Source organism: Panthera pardus, unplaced genomic scaffold, assembly GCF_024362965.1.
Source record: "Panthera pardus isolate Hobbes unplaced genomic scaffold, ASM2436296v1 HiC_scaffold_6, whole genome shotgun sequence".
Classification (NCBI taxonomy): domain Eukaryota; kingdom Metazoa; phylum Chordata; class Mammalia; order Carnivora; family Felidae; genus Panthera; species Panthera pardus.
Window position 1 is genome coordinate 106,867,799 of NW_026526991.1, and position 20,288 is coordinate 106,888,086.

Sequence of the window (20,288 nt, forward strand, 5' to 3'; positions counted from 1 at the left end):
AGTTGGATGCTTAACGGACTAATCCACCCAGGTGCCCCTATCATTGCTATTTTTGATTATAGCTACCCTGGTGGGTATGCAGTGGTATCTCACTAAGGTTTTATTTTCCCTTATTTTTTTTTAAGGTTTTTTTTTTTTTTTTTTTTTTTTTTAAGTTTATTTATCTTGAGAGAGAGAGAGAGAGAGGCAGAGGGAGAGAGAGAGAATCCCAAACAGGCTCTGCACTGTCAGCACGGAGCCCAATGTGGGGCTGAAACTCATGAACCGTGAGATCTTGACCTGAGCTGACATCAAGAGTCAAATGCTTAACCAACTGAGCCACCCAGGTGTCCCTCCCTATGACTTTAATTTTCATTTCTCTAATTGCTAATGATGTTGAACATCTTTTCATGTGTTTATTGGTCATTTGTATATCTTTAGAGAAATGTCTATTAATATCCTTTGCCCATTTTTTGATTGAGTTATTTGTCTCTGTGTTATTGAGTTGTAAGGATTCTATATATATTTTAGATACCAGACCCTTATCAGATATATGATTTCCAGATATTTTCTTTCATTCTGTGGTTTGTATTGATAGTGTACTTTTTTGTAATGTTTATTTTTAAGAGAGTATGTGTGTCCACGAATGGGGGAGGGGCAGAGAGAGAGAGGTAGAGAGAGAATCCCAAGCAGGTTCCATGCTGAGTGTGGAGCCTGACCTCATAATCCTGAGATCATGACCTGAGCTGAAATCAAGAGTTGGACACTCAACCAGCTGACCGACCTAGGCGCCGTGGTATTATACTTTGATATACAAAAGTGTGTAATTTTTATGAAGACCAGTTTATCTGTGTTTGATATGTTTTTAGTGTCTAAGGAATCATTCCATAATCCAGGGCTGTGCACATTTTCACCTACGTTTCCTTTTAAGAGTTCTATAGTTTTGGGGCACCTGGGTGTCTTAGTTGGCTAAGTGTTAGACTTCAACTCAGGTCATGATCTCAGGGTTGTGGAGTCAAGATCATGACCTGAGATGAAGTACTATGCTTAACCGATTGAGCCATCCAGGAGTCCCTGAAGGTTTTTGTTTTTGTTTTTTAATGTTTATTTATTTTTGAGAGAGATTGCCAGGGAGGGGCAGAGAGAGAGGGAAATAGTCTCTGTGCTGTCAGTGAAGAGCCCATTGTGGGGCTCAAACCCACAAACTGAGATCATGACCTGAGCTAAAGTTGAATGCTCAAATGACTGACCCATCCAGGCACCTGATAGTTTTAGCTTTTAAATTTAGATCTTTGATGGGTGCCTGGCTGGCTTGGTTGGTGGAGGGTGTGACTCTTAATCCTGGGGTTATGGGTTTGAGTCCTACGTGGTGTGTAGAGATTACTTTAAAAAAAATTAAAATCTTCAAAAAAATTTAGATCTTTGATCCGTTTTGAATTAATTTTTGTATTTGCTGTGAAGTAGGGGTACAGATTCATTATTTTGCATGGGAAAATCTAGTTTTCCCAGCACTGTTTGTTGAAAAGGTTCTTCTTCTGTTGAATGGTCTTCATACCCTTCTCAAAAATCAGTTGACCTTAAATATATGTATTTATTTCTGGACCCTTAATTAGGTTCCATTGCTCTATTTGTCCTTATTCCATAACCACACTGTCTTGATTACTGTAGCTTTATTTATAGTAAGTTTTGAAATTGTGAAGTTTGAGTCCTCCAACTTCATTCTTTTTCAAAATTGTTTGGACTATTTTGTGTCTGTTGGAATTCTCTATGAATTTTAGGATTGTCTTGTCCATTTCTGGAAAAAGGGCAGTTGGAAATTTGTTTTTAAGATTTTATTTTTAAATAATCTCTATACCCAGAGTGGGGCTCAAACTTACAACCTTCAAGGTTGAGTCACGTGCTGTACTGACTGAGCCTGCCGGGTACCCTGCAGTTGGAATTTTGATAGGGATTGCATTGAATCTGTGGATCAATTTGGAGACTGTTGCCATCTCAAATCAACTTTTTTAAGACAGATTTTCATAATCCCATCCCAAATTTTGACTCACAGTTCATTATTTCGGGAGATGTGTACTCTTTCATTCTTTTCTCCGCTTTTCTATCAGGAACAGATATTTGATCCTGAAACCAGACTTTGAGTGGGTGCGTGGTGAAGTTTCCCTGCATTCTTCTCTTTCAAATCTGTCCTCTCTCAAATCTGTCTCCCAGTGTGCAGGATACCTGGGGGTATGGAAACACTAGAGCCTGAAAACTACCATTGTGATTGGCTATTTTGTACTTTTATTTTTTTTAAACATTCATAATTGAAGTATTTTCATTTTGTATACAATGAGTCAGCATGAAGGTAGGTATCTTGGATATCTACAGTTAAGGTAGGTCTCTTGGATGACCTATTGAAGGAAGTTCACTTAATCCAACTTAATGAAGCTTATATCCTTTCATACTGATGGAAGCACTGGGGCATATAATTGAGGCCATATTTCTGGATCAGACCACATGGGTTTGAGCAGATGTGGCAAGAATAAGAACCTTAGCCAAATTTCCTTGGATGGCTCCAGTAGAGCTGCTGGTGACCCATCTTGCTCTCTCAGATGCAACGAGGCAAAAGTTTATTTTGTGCTTCTAAAAATCTGTCTAGTATGGTATCATTTGGGGTATTTGTTTTTGCTATTGAGTAAATAATTGAACCATGTTCTCAATATATTTAGCAGATGTTTTTAATTTGATTATATGAGTTTTTAAGAGCAGTATTTGTCAAGACTAATTGCCTGAATGCTTTTGAAGAAAAGATCATGGCATGCCTGGCTGGCTCAGTTGGTAGAGCATGCGACTCTTGATCTCGGGGTTGTAAGTTCCAGCCCCATGTTGGGTGTGGAGATTACTTTAAAAAAAAAAAAAAAAAAAAGATCTTGAGTGCATAGCTGGCTTAGTTAAGCGTCCAACTCTTGATTTCGGCTCAGGTCATGATCTCACAGTTCGTGGAATCAAGCTCTGCATTGGGCTCTGCACTGACAGCATGGAGCCTGCTTGGGAGTCTCTTTCTCTGCCCTGCCCCCAGCATGCAAGCACTCTCTCTCTCAAAGAAATAAACCAAAAAAAAAAAAAAAAAAAAAAAGAAAAAGAAAAAAAATCTTTATTTTAAATCTTTTTTTTTTTTTAAGTTTTTTTTTAAATTTATTTTGAGATAGAGTGTGTGAGTGGAGGGTGGGGGAGAGAGAGAGAGACAGAGACAGAGAGAGAGAGAGAGAGAGAGAGAGAGAGAGAAAGAGAATGAATGAGAATCCCAAGCAGGCTCTACACTGTCAGCACAGAGCCCAATGTGGGGCTCAGACTCATGAACTGTGAAATCATGACCTGAACTGAAGTCAGATGCTTAACCAATGGAGCCACCCAGATGCTGCCCCACACCCCCAAAAAAGTCTTTAAAAAGAAAATCATGAGCCTTTACCCTGGACCCACCAGATGTTCCCTGATGGGGCTTAAGAATCTTTTTTTTTTTTTACATTTATTTATTTTTGAGAGACAGAGTGAAACAGAGTGTGAGCAAGGGAGGGGCAGAGAAAGAAGGAGATACAGAATCTGAAGCAGCCTCCAGGCTGAGCAAGTGGTCAGCACAGAGCCTGGCATGGGGCTCAAACCCACGAGCCGTGAGATCATGACCTGAGCCGAAGTCAGAGGTCCAACCGACTAAGCCACCCAGGTGCCCGGAGAATCTGTATTTTTAATATATTCACTCAGTAATTTTAATGTGTGTCCAGTTTGGGGGCCCATAGATTTAGAAAGTATTTTGCTCTACCCATATAACTCTTCTAAACTTGTTGACCTGATACTCACTTTGAAAGCCCTGAGTGTATTTCAGGGCTGGAATATGATGATTGCTGACTCACTTGACTTTTCGTTTGACACTGAGGTGGGTGGGATTTGGTGTGCTAAAGTCTGTTTATCTTTGAAATATTTTTCTCTGGGTTTGTAGTGGAGGATTTATACTGCATTGCTGTATAGCTCTATGCTTTTGAAAGTCTGGGTTGGGGGGGTTGATTAAATGAAAATCACTGAATCTGTCTGTGTCATTGGTTAGCTAAATAAATAGCCTTTTGTGTCCTGATGGCAGTAGACTTTTTCTGGTTTAGGTTTTCCACATGACTTATTATCAAGTATGACAACTTGTCGTGTGTAATCAGCATCACATTAGTCTCATGAGAATAGACACTCTTTTAATCAGCTGCTTTTCTTTAATCTGGCAGGTGAGGCATATGGTAACCAAGACATTATTGTCTTTTACTTTGTGGCATGGTGGTAGTATTGGTGGTGGTGTGATTGGGTATGTGGGTGTGTGTATGTTTTAGGTATGTAGATTTTCCAAAAGGAGGCAGATGGCAGATAAAACATTCATGTATTCCTTATTTTTCACTGTACAAAAAAAATTATCATGTTTTAGAATTCAGTAATAATTTTACTTGTCAGATGTACGTTCTTAAAGATTTTTATTTTTAAGTAATCTCTGCACCCATTGTGGGGCTTGAACTCACAACCCTGAGATCAAGAGTCACATGCTCCATGGACTGAGCCAGCCAGGTACCCCCAAAAGATCTACTTGCTAATGTTGTTTTTATATGATTTATTTTAGGGTGAATCTTTTCAATTTCTCTAAGTCCCACATTTATATAATGAGGAAGATGGATTAGATGGCCTTTATTTTACAGATCCTTTCAAATCTAAAATTAAATAAATTCAGGCATTGACTAAACCTCTTCATAAACATGGAGATAATAGTTGAGGTGTTATTGTTTTTTTTAAGTTTATTTACTTATTTTGAGAGAGAGAGCAAGCGAGCACGTGCACAAGTAGGGGAGGGGCAGAGAAAGGGAGAGAGAATCCCAAGCTGGCTCCAAGCTATCAGCGAGGAGCTCATTGTAGGGCTCAAGCCCATGAACTGTGAGATCATGACTTGAGCTGAAATCAAGAGTCAGACGCTCAACTGACAGCTACCTAGGCACCCCAAGGTCTTATTCTTTCCATTCCTTCATAATGTTGTCTATCATAATTCTATCACCATAAATAAATGGGTCTGTACTCTTACTGTCTTACATAAAATGACTTTCACAACATGTTTTTAATGTTTATTTATTTTTGAGAGAGATAGAGTGTGAGTCGGGGAGGGGTGGGGGGTGAGGGGGACACAGAATCCAAAGCAAGCTCTAGGCTCTGAGCTGTCAGCACAGAGCCTAGTGAAGGGGGAGGGGGAGCCTTGAACCCACAAACTGTGAGATCATGACTTGAGCCGAAGTTGGTTGCTTAACTGACTGAGCTACCCAGGCAACCCAAAACGACTTCTCATTTCATTTCTCTTTTGTCATTTGAGCTAGCCTTAAAATATACTGATAACTTTTTAAATTCCTGTAATTTACTGATTTATTTTTAAGTTTTTACTTATTTATTTTGAAAGAGCAGGGGAGGGGCAGAGAGAGGGAGAAGGAGAGAATCCCCATGCAGGGCTCGATCTCACAACTGTGAGATCATGACCTGAGCTGAAAGCAAGAGTCGGACACTTAGCCAACTGAGCCACCCAGTCACCCCTAAATTTCTGTAATTTAAAAATAACTTTAATTTTTGTTTAATTTTGTTTTTCCTTTTTTTTTTTTTTTAATAAAGATTATTTATTTTGAGGCAGAGAGCAAGATCAGGGGAGGGGCAGAGAGAGAGAGAGGGAGAGAGAGAATCCCAAGCAGGCTCCAAACTGTCAGCACAGAGCCCTACGTGGGGCCTGATCTCATGAACCGTGAGACTATGACCTGAGCCGAAATCAGGGGTTGGACGCTTAACCAACTGAGCCACCTATGTGCCACTTTGTTTTATTTTTTCGTAAGTGTCTTCTCTTGCCAACAATGTTGTCATTTATACACATGAGCCACCCAGGTGCCCCATTATAACTTTTATTAAATATTGAGCTTGCTGAGCACCAGACATTTTGCACACAGCATTTTTAAAAAAAGTTTTATTTAGGGGCGCCTGGGTGGCTCAGTCAGTTGGGCATCTGATTTCGGCTCAGGTCATGATCTTGCGGTCTCTGGGTTCAAGCCCCACATCAGGCTCTGAGCTGTCAGCACAGAGCCTGCTTCAGATTCTGTCTGTCTGTCTGTCTCTCTCTCTCTCTCTGCCCCTCCCCCTGCTCATGCTCTCTTTCTCAAAAATAAACATTAAAAAGAAATTAAAAAAAAACAAACCTTATTTATATTTAGAGAGCCCACATAAGCAGGGGAGGGGCAGAGAGAGAAGCCCAAGCACTAAGTCTGTCAGTGCAGAGCCCAAGTTAGGTCTTGATCCCATGAACTGTGAGCTCATGACCTGAGCCGAGATCAAGAGTCGGACGCTGAACCGACTGAGCCACTCAGGTGGCCCTTATTTGAGTACTTTTTAGTCCTTGCTTGACAAATCTACGACTAAGGGAGTATCTCAAATAGTTTGTAATGTGGTCAGAATGATAATAAACTATAAACTCATTGAACAGTATAAGAAAATATGTACTTAAGTGTTAAACTATGTGGCACAGACGAAACTATATAAATGTGCAAATGTCAGTGATGCAGTAGTAATCATTGAACAAGATGTTGTAGAGAAGTACAGAGGCTTAAATTGGTCCTTGACAGAATTTGAGTAATCCGGAAGAAGGAGGGCAGTCTGGGTTAGGTAAAAATGTAGCATGTAATGTCCTTTTTGTTAGTGAAGAAATTGGCAGTTGAGTTCATACTGAGTAGGAGCAGGAATAAATTTTTTTTTAAATGTTTATTTATTTTGAGAGAGAGAGAGAGAGGGAGAGAGAAAGAGAGCTGGGGAGGGAAAGAGAGAGGGAGAGAAAGAATCCCAAGCAGGCTGTGTTATCAGTGTGCAGGTAATAAATGGCAAATCCATCTTTCTAAAACTTGCCAGTGGTAGAAAATAGTGATAGAAACAATTGAAAATGTCCTGGAAATATGTCTATAATATATTCTGAGTGGGAGGTGTGGGTTGTCATATTTGGATTCAGTGCTTTAGACAAAATGATAAGGCTCTGCTCCAAATACCCGGGTCAGGAGAAATTAGTAAATTGTAAAGCATCTGGTCTAATTTTCTCCTTCAGAGCTCTTCCCCTTTGTCTCCATTCTGTGTCACAGACCAAGACCTTCTTTTCCTTTTACTGCATGATAATACCTTGCAGGCAGTACTTTTGGCATATTCATAGTTAAGTTGGAGGCTGTATCCTCTTTGGAGGATAATGGGCCTTTTGGGCTGTAGTTTGCATGAAGATGTGAAGATAAAGGACCACGAATATCAATGTTAGAAGGCATTTATCACTTGTCTAGACAACTTTTTGGGTTTCCTTTTGTATTATTATGTCAAAAAGGTTTCTGAGATATTTCCTTCCTAGCTTCCCAACCAGAAGATGAGGAGGACACAGCCCAGATTAACGATTTTATATTCATACTGACCTGAGTTCAATTAACAGCTCCTCCATCATGGGTGGAGCTACCCAAGCCTCAATTTCCTCATCTTTAAATTTAAATACCTTCTAGACCAGTAGCCTTGATAATGACTTTTGATTTGTATTTTCTAAGTTAAATAGTTAAAATACTACCCATATTCTAATGGCTTCTCTCTCTCTCTCTCTTTCTCTTTCTCTTTCTCTCTCTCTCTCTCTCGTAGCTTCACAATCTCTGGATCAAGAAGTTTTATTAAAAATTAAAACTGAAATTGAAGAAGAGCTAGAATCCCTGGACAAGGAAATTTCTGAAGGTCTGTTTATTCTTATTTTCCTAGTTAATTAGTAGACTCAGTTTGGTGTGGTTTACTGTTGGTTTGATATTTTACAGTAGAACATTCTAAACAGTACAGAATTGCATTGGGATAGAATTATAAGGGTGAAACTAGAAGGTATCCTTTTTCTTTCCTGGAGGATAGGTTTATAAATGTTTCCAAACCATACCTGACAGCCTTTTCTGTTGTTAACTAATAGAGTAAACAGTCATTTAATGTAGTTTGATTTGTATTTGGTATTTTTATAGTTAATAACAACATTAAAGGGGAAAATGTAAGTTGCTTCTATGTTTGCATGTATGTATGCTATAGATAGTTGTAATAGTAATATGCATATAATTTTGTAGCCACATATCTTGTACTTAATATTATACCATAAACTTTAAAAATAGTTATTCTGGTTACCTGGCTGGCTTGGTAGAGCATTTGACTCTTTTTTTTTTCTTAAGTTTTTTTTTTAAGTTTTTAAATTTATTTTTGACAGACAGAGCCAGTGTGAGCCAGTGTGTGCCCCTAGAGCATTTGACTCTTGATCTCAGGGTTGTGAGTTCAAGCCCCATGTTGGGTGTAGAGCTTACTTAAAAAAAAAAATAATAGGGGCGCCTGGGTGGCTCAGTTGGTTGAGCATCTGACTTCAGCTCAGGTCATGATCTCACAGTCTGTGAGTTCGAGCCCCGCATCAGGCTCTGTGCTGACAGCTCAGAGCCTGGAGCCTGCTTCAGATTCTGTGTCTCCCTCTCTTTCTGCCCCTCCCTTGCTCATGCTCTGTCTCTCTCTGTCTCAAAAATAAATAAAAACATTGAAAAAATAATAATAACAAAATAAAATACTTAAAAAACCAGTTATTCTACTAACTGCATGAAATTCCATACATTGAATGAATATTTAGCTAATCATTTCCTTATAATTGAGCGAACATTTGGGTTTTTTCTTAATTTGCTTTCCATAATTAATTGCATTGAATATCTTGCCCAGTGATTTTTTGGTACAGTTTTATATTAAGTTTACCCATATATTTAAATGTTAAAATTAGTAAATTATAAAGATCTGGTCCAATTTTCTCTTTCAGAGCTCTTCCCCTCTGTCTCCATTCTGTACCACAGACTAAGACCTTCTTTTCCTTTTACTGCATGATAATAGCTTGTAGGCAGTACTTTTGGTATGGGTATATTTAAAGGTACCCACTTAAAATGTACAGTTCAGGAGTGCCTGGCTGGCTCAGTCGGTGGAGTGTGCGATTCTTGATCTTGGAGTTGTGGGTTCGAACCCCATGTCAGATATAAAGATTACTTAAAAATAAAATCTTTAAAAAATAAAATAAGATGGGGACACCTGGGTGGCTCAGTTTGTTGAGTGTCTGACTTCGGCTCAGGTCATGATCTCACGGTTTGTGAGTTCAAGCCCCATGTCGGGCTCAGTGCTGACAGCGTGGAGCTTGGAGCCTGCTTCGGATTCTGTGTCTCCCGCACTCTCTGCCCCTCACCTGCTTGCTCTCTGTCTCTCTCTCCTTCAAAAATAAACATTAAAGAAAATTATTTTTTTACTCTTAAAAAAATGTACAGTTCAGTGGGTTTTAATATATTCATAGAATTATATAATCATTACCACAATCAAAATAGAACATTTTTCACATCCCAAAAAGAAACACTGTACCTATTAATGGTCACTTCCCATTTCTGCTGTCACCAGTCCTTGCCCTCATCCCTGCCCATGGCAAGCACTGATTTGCTTTCTGTCTCTATATTTGTTTGCCTATTATGGATATACACATAAATGGAATCATATACTATGTAGTCTTTTGTGGCTGGCTTCTTTCACTTGGCATAGTGTTTTCAAGGCTTATCCATGTAGTAGCATGTAACAGTACTTCATTCCATTTTACAGTGTGTGAATATACCACATTTTGTTTATCCATTCATCAGTTGATGGACATTTAGGTTGTTTCTACTTTTATATATTATGTATAATGCTGCTGTGAGTATTCTTGGACAAGTTTTTATGTGGATGTATATTGTCCAGTAATTTTTAACAAGAAAAATTATTATAAATCATGTTTATAAATTGGTTCCCTGTTAGTTGAAAGATAAATTTATGAACTAGTTCTCTGTTAGAGAAAGAATATGAATAGAAATTCAAATATTCCAGAAACTTTTTTTTTTAATTTTTAAAGTTTATTTATTTTGAGAGAGAAAGAGCACAAGCAGGGTAGGGGTGAAGAGAGGAGAAAGGAGAGAGAGGAGAGAGTGAATCCCAAGCAGGCCCAGTGCTGTCAGCACAGCCCGATACAGAGCTTGAATCCAGGAGCCACAAGACCAGGACCTAAGCCAAAAAGATAGACGCTTAACCGACTGAGCCACTCAGGCACCCCCAAATATTCCAGAAACTTAATTTTAGTCTTTTTATTTTCCTTTACCAACATTTTTGAATGGTTAAAGTTCCAAAACAATGTTAAGCCTTTGTCCACTTCTGGTAACAAGTGCTTATGCATGGTAAAATAGGCAGAAGGCAGAAAGGAAAAAAACAACAAAGTTACATGCATTCACTTACTGAAGCCCCATATTATCCTAGACCAATTATTAAAATGGATGCTCTCAAGTTTGCTCACACGCCAGAATTATTGGGAACTTTGCAGCCATTTACATCTTCCATGAAGGCAAGTACTTTATAAAGAAGTATGTAGTTTAGTAAAATTTGCCACCTTCTGGGTGCAAGCCTTAGATTAACGCAGTGAATACATTATGGAGGTTATTAGTAACTTTTGGGAATGGGTGCTAGCTGCTTGCTTTCCTGGGATTTTCTGCTCTGTATCCCATTTGTACCTTGGAGCAACAATAATTCTGCTTGTTCTTCCTCTAGTTATTAGAGTATGGTAGTATAACATGGAAACCGACAAGAAGCTAGTAGTTTGAGCTGAGGAGAGAGAAGCTGTGATTGCTTCTTTTATGTGCAACTCGTGTACTTGTATCACTTGCATAGTTTTAAAATTTATCCACATGCAGGAATATTGAGTTTGAAAGTTCATTTTAACAAGGAAATGAAGGCTGCCTGGTGGTTCAGCGGAGCCTGCTTAAGATTTTCTCTCTCTTTTTCTCTCTTCCTCTGCCCCTCTCTTGCTCGCGTGCACGTGCTGTCTCTTTCTCTCAAAAAAAAAAAAAAAAACAAAAACAACCAAAAAAACCCAAAAGGGAATGAAAGTTCTAGAATTGTTGAATCACTGTATTGTATACCTGAAACTAGTATAACTCTGTATGTTAACTCTATTGGAATTAAAATAAAAAACTTTGAAAAAAAGGAATGAAGAACACCAGGTAGTGCAGTAGGTTAAGCTTTCGATTTCAGCTCAAGGCATGATCTCATGGTTCATGAGTTTGAGCCCCAGTTTGGGCTCTCTCCTGTCAGTGCAGAGCCTGCTTTGGATCCTCTGTCTCCCCCTCTCTCTCTGTACCTCCCTTGTGCTCTTGCTCTCTCTCAAAAATAAATAAACATTAAAAATAATAATAAAAAATAAAAAAAGGGATGAAAGTAATTGACTCATCCTGTAAGGTAGAATAAGCTGATTAGAGTCTGATTTAAGAAGTGCCACATTTTGGGGCTCCAGGGTAGTTCACTTGGCTGGCTGACTGACTTTTCAGCTCAGGTCATGATGTCATGGTTTGTGAGTTGGAGCCCCACATTGGCCTCTGGAGCCCCACATCAGGGGCTTGAGATTCTCTCTCTCCTCTCTTTGCCCACCACCCCCATCCCCATGTGCCCTCTCTCTCTCAAAATAAATAAACTTAAAAAAAAAATAGGTGCCACATTTATAAAGGTAAAAACAAAATCTTAAAAACAACATATAAGGTGAGGGGCACCTGGGTGGCTCAGTTGGGTAAGCATCTGACTTCAGCTCAGGTCATGATCTCACAGCTTGTGAGTTTGAGCCCCACATCGGGGTCTATGCTCATAGCTCAGAGCCTGGAGCCTCCTTCGGTTTCTGTGTCTCCCTCTCTCTCTCTCTCTCTGCCCCTTCCCCACTCATGCTCTGTCTCCCTCTGTCTCTCAAAAATAAAGAAACATTAAAAAAAAACCATACAAAGTGGGATGATAGAGCTAGGAGTTGCCTTTCATTTATCATTCTTACTTGAAATTGGTATGTAGTAACATACTAAATTGGCTTGTGTATTTTAGCATGTCCGTTTAGTCTTTTTGTTCTCCTAAAACTAAGATTTTCCATAAAAATCTTTCCTTTAAAATTTTTTTTTAAATGTTTATTTATCTTGAGAGAGAGAACATGAGCGAGCGAGCAAGCAAGCAGAGAAGGGGGAGAGAGGGAGAGAGAAAATCCCAAGCAGGCTCCGTGCTGTCAGTGCAGAGCCTGACTCAGGGCTTGATGTCACGAACTGTGAGATCGTGACCTGAGCTGAGATCAAGAGTTGGATGTTTAACTGACTGAGCCACCCAGGTACCCGCCCTGTAGCACAACTTTTGATATTATGTATTAAAATTGATTTTTCTTTTACCCTGTCTTCAGCCTTTACCAGCACAGGCTTTGACCGTCATACTTCTCCCGTGTTCAGCCCTGCTAACCCAGAAAGCTCAGTGGAAGACTGCTTGGCTCATCTTGGAGAAAAAGTATCGCAGGAACTGAAAGAGCCTCTACAAAAGGCATTGCAGATGCTCCTCAGCCAGTGAGTTACTCTTGCTGAGGGGGAAGGTGGTTCTCTAAGTAGTCTCTGGATCTCTCAGGCAGCACTGGATTAGTTAAGGCTTTGTTTTAGATGAACAGTGTCCCTTCTACTTTTCTTCACTTTTTCTTTCTTTTGCTTTCCTAAAGCATCTCTGTGTTTTAAGTGACAACTTTTACATCAAAGTGGTAATTTAACTCTTCCAGCATGGAACAGTTGATTGATCATTTGTGTTTACTTGTTGACCTGTCAGGTTTCAACAAATGCTTTAACTGCTTTGTAAATATAAATATAAGCTATTTCACTTGTCCTGACCACTTTTTACTACCATTCTGTCTAGTGGCCAACATAAATGTAAGGGTTAGGGCTTTATGCATTGTAATATGGGGTTAGCATCATATCAGTATTTTAGGTATCCCAAATGTGGCTAAACTTTGGGCTTGTCCATGGAACTACTGCCACGTTTTTATAGTGGGAACTTCTCTACTATGGTTTTGATCATTAAAGCTAAAGGCAAGAAGCTCCTAGTGAAAGTATATTAAAATAGAACCAAGTCATTTATTGTAAATCTCAAAATTTCTTTTCCTCTAATTCTTGCTGAGAATCATTAAGGAATTGGTATGAATTAGAAAAAATTTGTTTTAGTGAAGAATGATATCTAAAACAGGATGAAGACTGGTTTCTTCACTAAAAGGGTCAAAATTCAGATGCTAAATTACTGCTATAAGGTAATTCCTTACTTTCACGTAGGCAAACTTTGTGTGTTACTGTTTATTAGAAGGAAGCACTTTGCATTTAAGGAAAATTCAGTTTGTTTCTGCATATTCTGGTGACATGAGCAAATGTAAAAATCCAAATTACGTGTAGGACACTGAAATGAAAATCATGTTTGGATTTTCTTAATTTTATATAAATGTGAAGAGAAGATTATGGGTGTCAGAAAATAGATAGGAAATTTGGATGGACAGCAGTAGCTTTTAGAGTGTTCTGTGGAGCCTTTAGGGGCCCTGAGAAGGTAAGGGATGGGGTGAGTGGGTGGAACTTGTTAGGCCTTCTCCTGCTTCTTAAACCAGAATAGCTATCTTTTCATGTATTTTATATATCAAGGGTTAATGTAAGATTTGAAGAAACCTACTGTTTTGCCAAAAACAAAAAAATTTTTAGAAGCTATTGGGACGTGGAGTAAAATAACTGAGTAGTAGAAGGGAAAACATTGCATTTCTAGCTTGGATATAAACTATTAGTGGGTTTAAGAAAACCATTTCTTTCTACGTCTAAATTTCCCCACCTATTAATTTCAACTTTACTGGGATATTATAAACACTCTGAAGAACAGTGTTATATAGGTAAAGTATTTTTTTTTTTTTGGCATCCTTTTCATAATCTAGAGGAAATACTGATATCTTCTCACTGCAAAGTAGATTATATTTTAAAATACACATTTAGGTGAATACTTGGTGATTTTTTTCGCCCAAACCCTGAATACTGAAATAATTATTTATTTGTTTGTTTTAAGATTTTATTTTTAAGTAATCTCTACACCCAATGTGGGGCTCTAACTCACAACCCTGAGATAAAGAGTTACACATTCCACTGATTGAGCCAGCCAGGTGCCCTTGACATAATTATTTTTTAAATTGGTACCTCTGGTACCAATCAGAGTCTGGCTTCTTTATGAATAAATTTTTTTCAGTAATTTACTCTTGAAAGTTGTTAAGCTCTGTTACTAATACCTTAAAAATAGCTAATTGATGATGGACTAGAAGTATTAAACAGGTTGGTGAGAATAATATTTAAGGTGGAAAATACCACCTACTCCAAACAGTTTTGTTCAAGTAGGAAGTTAATCCAGAATGCTTCGTAGAGTCAAGCACCAGCATTTTGAAAAGGTTTCCTCCTGCCCCTTTTTCTTCTTTGCTCTGTTCAAATAGCTCATTAGATAGGGCTGATTTTTCAGCTACTTGCTTTTCTATGTATTAAATTTCCTTTGAATATTTTAATCTGCTGGATCTTTTATGTGCATATATGTGTGTACATATAATGATTCAAATCATGTTTCATTCTGAAGGATGCTAAAATACTCTAGCCTGATAGACAAACTACCAATAAGGACTACTGTGACCCACAGCAGCCTCAAACAGCTCAGGAAAGGAAGTGAAGGGACTGATATACACGAGTAAAGCTTCAGGGAGAATATAGGTAGGTAGACTATATAGTATCAAGCTCAAGTTTTATAACTACCTGGTTTTTAGTGTAGGGCTTCTAAAAAATTCTAAGCTTACTTTAATGGTAATGTAGTATCAGGAAGGTAGTACATAACATCTTATTAAAGAGGTCACCCATGCATCTTACCTCCTTGCAGCATCACTGCAGAATTAATTTGATATTGACTTGTATAAAAGAATGATACCTGTGTCATCAGAACTATTTTCTGAAGTATGTAGACCAGCTCTGTACAATAGATACAATGCAAATCACATATATGTAATTTAAAGTTTTGTAGCAACCATATTAAAAATTGAGATTTTAATATATTTTATTTAACCCAATATATTCAAAATATTAGTTTTAACATGTACTCAATATAAAAATATTAATGAGCTATTTTACATTCTTTTTTCCTTACTAAATCTTAGAAATCTAGTGTGCATATTGCATTTTCAATATATCACTAGCCACATTTCAAATTAAAAAATTTTTTTTTTTTACATTTATTTATTTTTGAGAGACAGAGAGAGACAGAGCACAAGTGGGGGAGGGGCGGAGAGAGAGAGAGAGAGAGGGAGACACAGAACCCAAAGCAGGCTCCAGGCTCTGAGCTGTCAGCACAGAGCCCTATGTGGGACTCGAAACCACAAACCGTGAGATCATGACCTGAGCTGAAGTCAGACACTTAACCGACTGAGCCACCCAGGTGCCCCAGTCACTAGCCACATTTCAAATGGTCATTAGCTGTATGTAGTGTCTAGACATTATTGTGTCATGTGTCACAATCCTAATTAAAATACGAATAGTGTGGCCTTTGGACCCAGAGCTAGCTGGGTGTGAATTCCTACATTGCTGCTTGCTAGCTGTGTGGATTGGGGATAGTCTCTTCGCTTTTCTGAGCTTCAATTTCCTAATGTGTAAAATGATGATAGGTAATATAAAATACAAACATATAAAAATATAAAACTGAACAGTAGGCTACCAATAAGTGGTAGCTATCATCAATATTAAATATTCTTAGGCTGAAGAGATCACAGACCAGATTCAGAGTAGAAATGCCTTTGGAATGGATTTCAAAATCCTATAAAAGCAAGATTTACATATATGTTAATACTTTGCCCACAAAAGTTGGGGAGGTAAATTTTATTAAATCTAATATTCAAGCTATTGATGCTTTCATATGCTACTTGGTACCAAGTATTTTTGTTGTTGTTAATTTGTACATGAAACCAACCATGTCTTACACATAGTGCCTAAAACCCTCAATAAATTAGTGAGTGTTGTCATCCTTCAGTGATTTGAGATTTTGGTATGACTAGAACTTACATGGAAATGATCAGAAAGGCTTATCTCTGCCCTCCAGGATTTTATGTCATAAGACTCCAAGTTAAAAATAGAGCTCCATTTACTGCCCTAGTTTATTCCAACTCCTTATACCCTCAATTGGAGAAGTCTTTCAGTGACATGTGTCTTTAATTTTTAAGTGTTTTAAATTTTTTGCCTTTTAAAAAAGTTAAATTTGTGCTTTTAATTTTATTAATGAGATCATTTTGTTACTATTTGATCTTATTTTAATAACCCAAGTGTTTGTTTATCTGCAACATGGAAATCCCGTTGGATAAGTTTCAATTATTTTAAAAGTGTGATTGTTTATCTTGCTGTGTTGTTAACTGCTTTCCCAAGCTGGTAGCGTACCTCTCAGCCTATAGGGAGTGATTGAAGAGAAATGCATACCAAATGTTAAAAGCCACATCTCATACAAAACAATATGTGGAATATATTCTTGGGTACTTTAGCAAAAAGTTCAACAGCAGAATAGTGATTGTATATTTATTCATCTGGAAATTTAGAATTTTCCTTCTTTGTGACCCAGACTTTTAAAAAAAAATCTCTACAGGCCAGTGACATATCAGGCATATCGGGAATGTACACTGGAGACCACAGTTCATGCCAGCGGCTGGAATAAGGTATTAACCAAATTATCTTTTCTCTTACAAAATTTTAGTGTGTTGATAAAGTGCAGGAGAAATTGCTAACGTCATAGAAGTGAAAACTGTTAGAGCTCATTATTTAATGCATAAATCCAATTGTGTAAGTGGATGTTTTTGATTAAAGTGGTTTTTTGGTTAATGCTACAAGTTTTTGGTTGGCCCAAAAATATGTGTCCCATAGTGTGCCGCTCTTCCTATCTGTTCTCAATTTTTCATCATTTCTTCATTTTTCTATATTGGATATGACATTTATCTCCAGATGGTTATTTGTTACCCTGTGTGTATGTCTTGCAGTAGAAAAGAATAAGAGCTTCACATGGGAGACCACTTCTTCTGGTTTTCTCTTTCTCTCTTTCTGTCTCTCTCTTTTGTTTTTTTGTTTTTTTGTTTTTTTATTCCTCTGGTTCTCTTAAATGAGTAATACCATTTATGTTTACAAGGTATCTCATGTCACATCTCATTGGATCATTACAACCATCTTCTGCAGAGAGCAGAATGGACTTTATTACCTTTTGTTTTGTTATTTTTTTATTTAGTTAGATCAGGTGAGTAATCAGAGAAAAAAGTTAAATGAATTGTCCAGGACCCCTTGGTTAGGAAATATTGGAACCAGCACTAGAGCTGAGATCTCAGATCTTCTGATCCCAGCTTTAGTGTTTTTTCCACTGTACCATACTGCTTATCTATGATCTCAGAGTGTATTATCTATTTATCACCTTGAAAAGGCAGAAAGTCTCAGGGGATGCAATATAGGAAGGCTCAGCTCAGGAAGAAGTGTGGCCCTTAGTGATATTGTGCTAGGAATAAGAAAATTCAGTAGAATTACTTTTATAAATAGGCACGTCTACTCTGAATTTAAGTTTTTATTTCAGACAACAATTCCATATATCCATATATATTCCGTATATCATCACAACAGTTGCACTCCTTAATCTCCATCACCTATTTAAAAAAAATTTTTTTTAATGTTTATTTTTTTTTTTTTATTTTTTATTTTTTTTAATTTTTTTTTAACATTTATTTATTTTTGAGACAGAGAGAGAGCATGAACGGGGGAGGGTCAGAGAGAGAGGGAGACACAGAATCCGAAACAGGCTCCAGGCTCTGAGCGGTCAGCACAGAGCCCGACGCGGGGCTCGAACTCACGGACCGTGAGATCATGACCTGAGCCGAAGTCGGCCGCTCAACCGACTGAGCCACCCAGGCGCCCCTAATGTTTATTTTTGAGAGAGAGAGAGAGAGAGAGAGAGAGAGAGAGACAGAACATGAGTGGGGGAGGGGGAGAGAGAGAGGGAGACACAGAACTCAAAGCAGGCTCCAGACTCCATGCACAGAGCCCAACGTGGGGCTCGAACTCATGAACCACGAGATCATGACCTGAGCTGAAGTTGGACACTTAACCAGCTGAGCCACCCAGGTGCCCCTCCCCATCACCTATTTAACCCATCCCCCCACCCCTGCCCCTCTACTCAGAATTGTTGATAGTATGAGTCCAATCATGTGACCTTACTACCTAATTGATGAGTATTATTTTTATTCACCTTATAATACAGGCTTTAGAAATATTATAGTGTAATAATTATCATCATAGTCTTTGTAACTGGACTTGTTTCAAATATCAGCTTTGCCACAGACTTAGATGCATATCTTTGGACAGTCCATTAAGCTCTCTAAATCTTAATTTTCTTGTTTTTTTTAAATTGTTATTTATTTAAGTAATCTCTATACCCAACATGGGGCTGAAACTTACAACCCTGAGATCAAGAGTTGCTTGCTCTTCCAACTGAGCCATCCAGGTACCCCTCTAAATCTGAATTTTCATATACATAAAATGGACCTAATAATAACTTATAAATTTTACTAGATTTAAATGACATAATATAGTTAAATGCTTATTTAGCACATTGCCTGGCACCATAGTAAGCACTCAGTAAACAGTGACTATTAACATTACATTTAACACCTAAGAACTTGTTCTCAAATAGTCACTATTATGGATGGGGTTCTACTATGTTATTTAACTACAAATAACTTATTTAAGAAGTTTGTTTTATTTCCTTTCTTGGAATAAAAAAACCCTCTTATTTGGATGTTTGAAATAGATTTGTTTGTTATATAAATAAAAATGAGCTTAGTTATGATATATTTCTTAGTATATCAAATAACACATATTTAGTTACCTAATATTACTAGCCTTCTTCCCCTATTTTATGTTATCTTTCTGTCATTCTTGACTAGTAACTGTTAATCAATTCTTGTATGTTCTCCTCCCCTTGATCCTGTGGTTATCCTAAAAAAAAAATCTGAGTAAACCCCAGACTTCATTATTTTGTCTTCACCCATCTAATTTTTCCATTCTCTGCTTCATTTTAGTCTCTCATCTGGACCAAAGGCCATGGCTGTGGCTTGAATACCTCATGTAAATGAGGCATGCCAGTTAGAGCATTACTTGCTCTGCTGAATCCATTATTACTCTCCTATTAAGTCCTCTAGGGCTGAAAAGAATATGGCTGTCTGGTAGGTAAAGAAAGCTCAAATGAAACACCCATCAGAGAGAAGAGAGTAAAATGTCCACAGAGCATGCCACATTAGGGATAAACTGAATATCAGTTTATCGTACAGGGATTCTAAAAGCATCTTGGTAGAATACTCTTTATATCAAAAGAAGAGGAAAAATGTTGGTCACAAACCTGTATTAATAGTTTTTTTTTTTTTTTTCATGTTTAACAGTCTTTAATTCAAATGTGAAAGTTCAATACAAGCCATTTATAGGACTTGAGACTTGTTCTTTTAAAAACAAGAATGGAGGAATGCAATAAAATGATCTTTCCACTTTTTCTTCAGAAACTTTCAAAGAAAGGATGGATCATAGGGCAATAAAGATCCATTTAGTCATACCCACTTTTTCCCCCTACCAAGTCTTTCACCCATTCCATAATTTTAATACACATTCCTGAAGGAAGATTTACTGTTAAGCTTGCTTACTTAATCATTTAAAAATACTTAGCACCAGCTTGCTTCCTATAATGGCAAACAAATCAAATCGTGAAACTACTTCAATATGCATTTCTTCTTTTTAAACCAAGGGGGTACTTATTTGTAGAAAGCAATGCTTAGCCTACAGATACATTTCCCAGAAATGGCATATGCCATTCAAAGGCCTAGATACGCTCATGCTTTCAAACGGAATACCTAGCCTAATGTGCATACAAGCATGAATGGCAAAGTTGAAGATCAATATTATAACTATTTTTTCTATTTATTTGAAGCATAGTAAAGGAAAAATTGGTACACTTTGGAAATTCAGTGGTGTAATAGTATGATTCTTTAGGAAAAGAAAGTACATATATAAATGTAAGTATGTATGGGGCGCCTAGGTGGCTCAGTCATTTAAGCATCCGACCTTTGGTTTTGGCTCAGGCCATGATCTCACAGTTGGGTTCCTCAGCGCTGACAGTGCCAGGCCTGCTTGGGATTCTCGGTCTCCTCTCTCTGCCCCTCTCCGCCCCTCTCCGCCCCTCTCCGCCCCTCTCCGACTTGCGCTGTCTCTGTCTCTCTCAAAATAAATAAATAAACTTAAAAAAAATGTAGGTATGTGTATGCCTAGAAAAATAATTGAAATATGTGCCAAAATATTAAATAATATGTAGTAATT

The 20,288-nt window shown here is 37.7% G+C and overlaps 1 protein-coding gene and 1 pseudogene across 8 annotated transcripts in view; one reads left to right on the top strand and one right to left on the bottom strand.

Moving 5' to 3' along the window:
- Positions 1-20,288, top strand: part of BCL2L13 (BCL2 like 13) — a 91,659-nt gene that overhangs the window by 26,958 nt on the left and 44,413 nt on the right. For 3 of the 8 annotated variants that reach the window (XM_019465061.2, XM_019465065.2, XM_019465062.2), the window contains exons 3-5: positions 7,660-7,749; positions 12,281-12,437; positions 16,516-16,609. In XM_019465061.2, coding sequence (XP_019320606.2) covers positions 7,660-7,749; positions 12,281-12,437; positions 16,516-16,609 — 341 coding nt within the window. Of the gene's footprint in view, positions 1-7,659; positions 7,750-12,280; positions 12,438-16,515; positions 16,610-18,408; positions 18,430-20,288 lie in introns of those variants that run through there. The other 5 variants (XM_019465063.2, XM_019465066.2, XM_019465064.2 and 2 more) reach the window with 4 other exon arrangements.
- LOC109276278 (40S ribosomal protein S29-like) lies at positions 2,238-2,557 on the bottom strand (annotated as a pseudogene).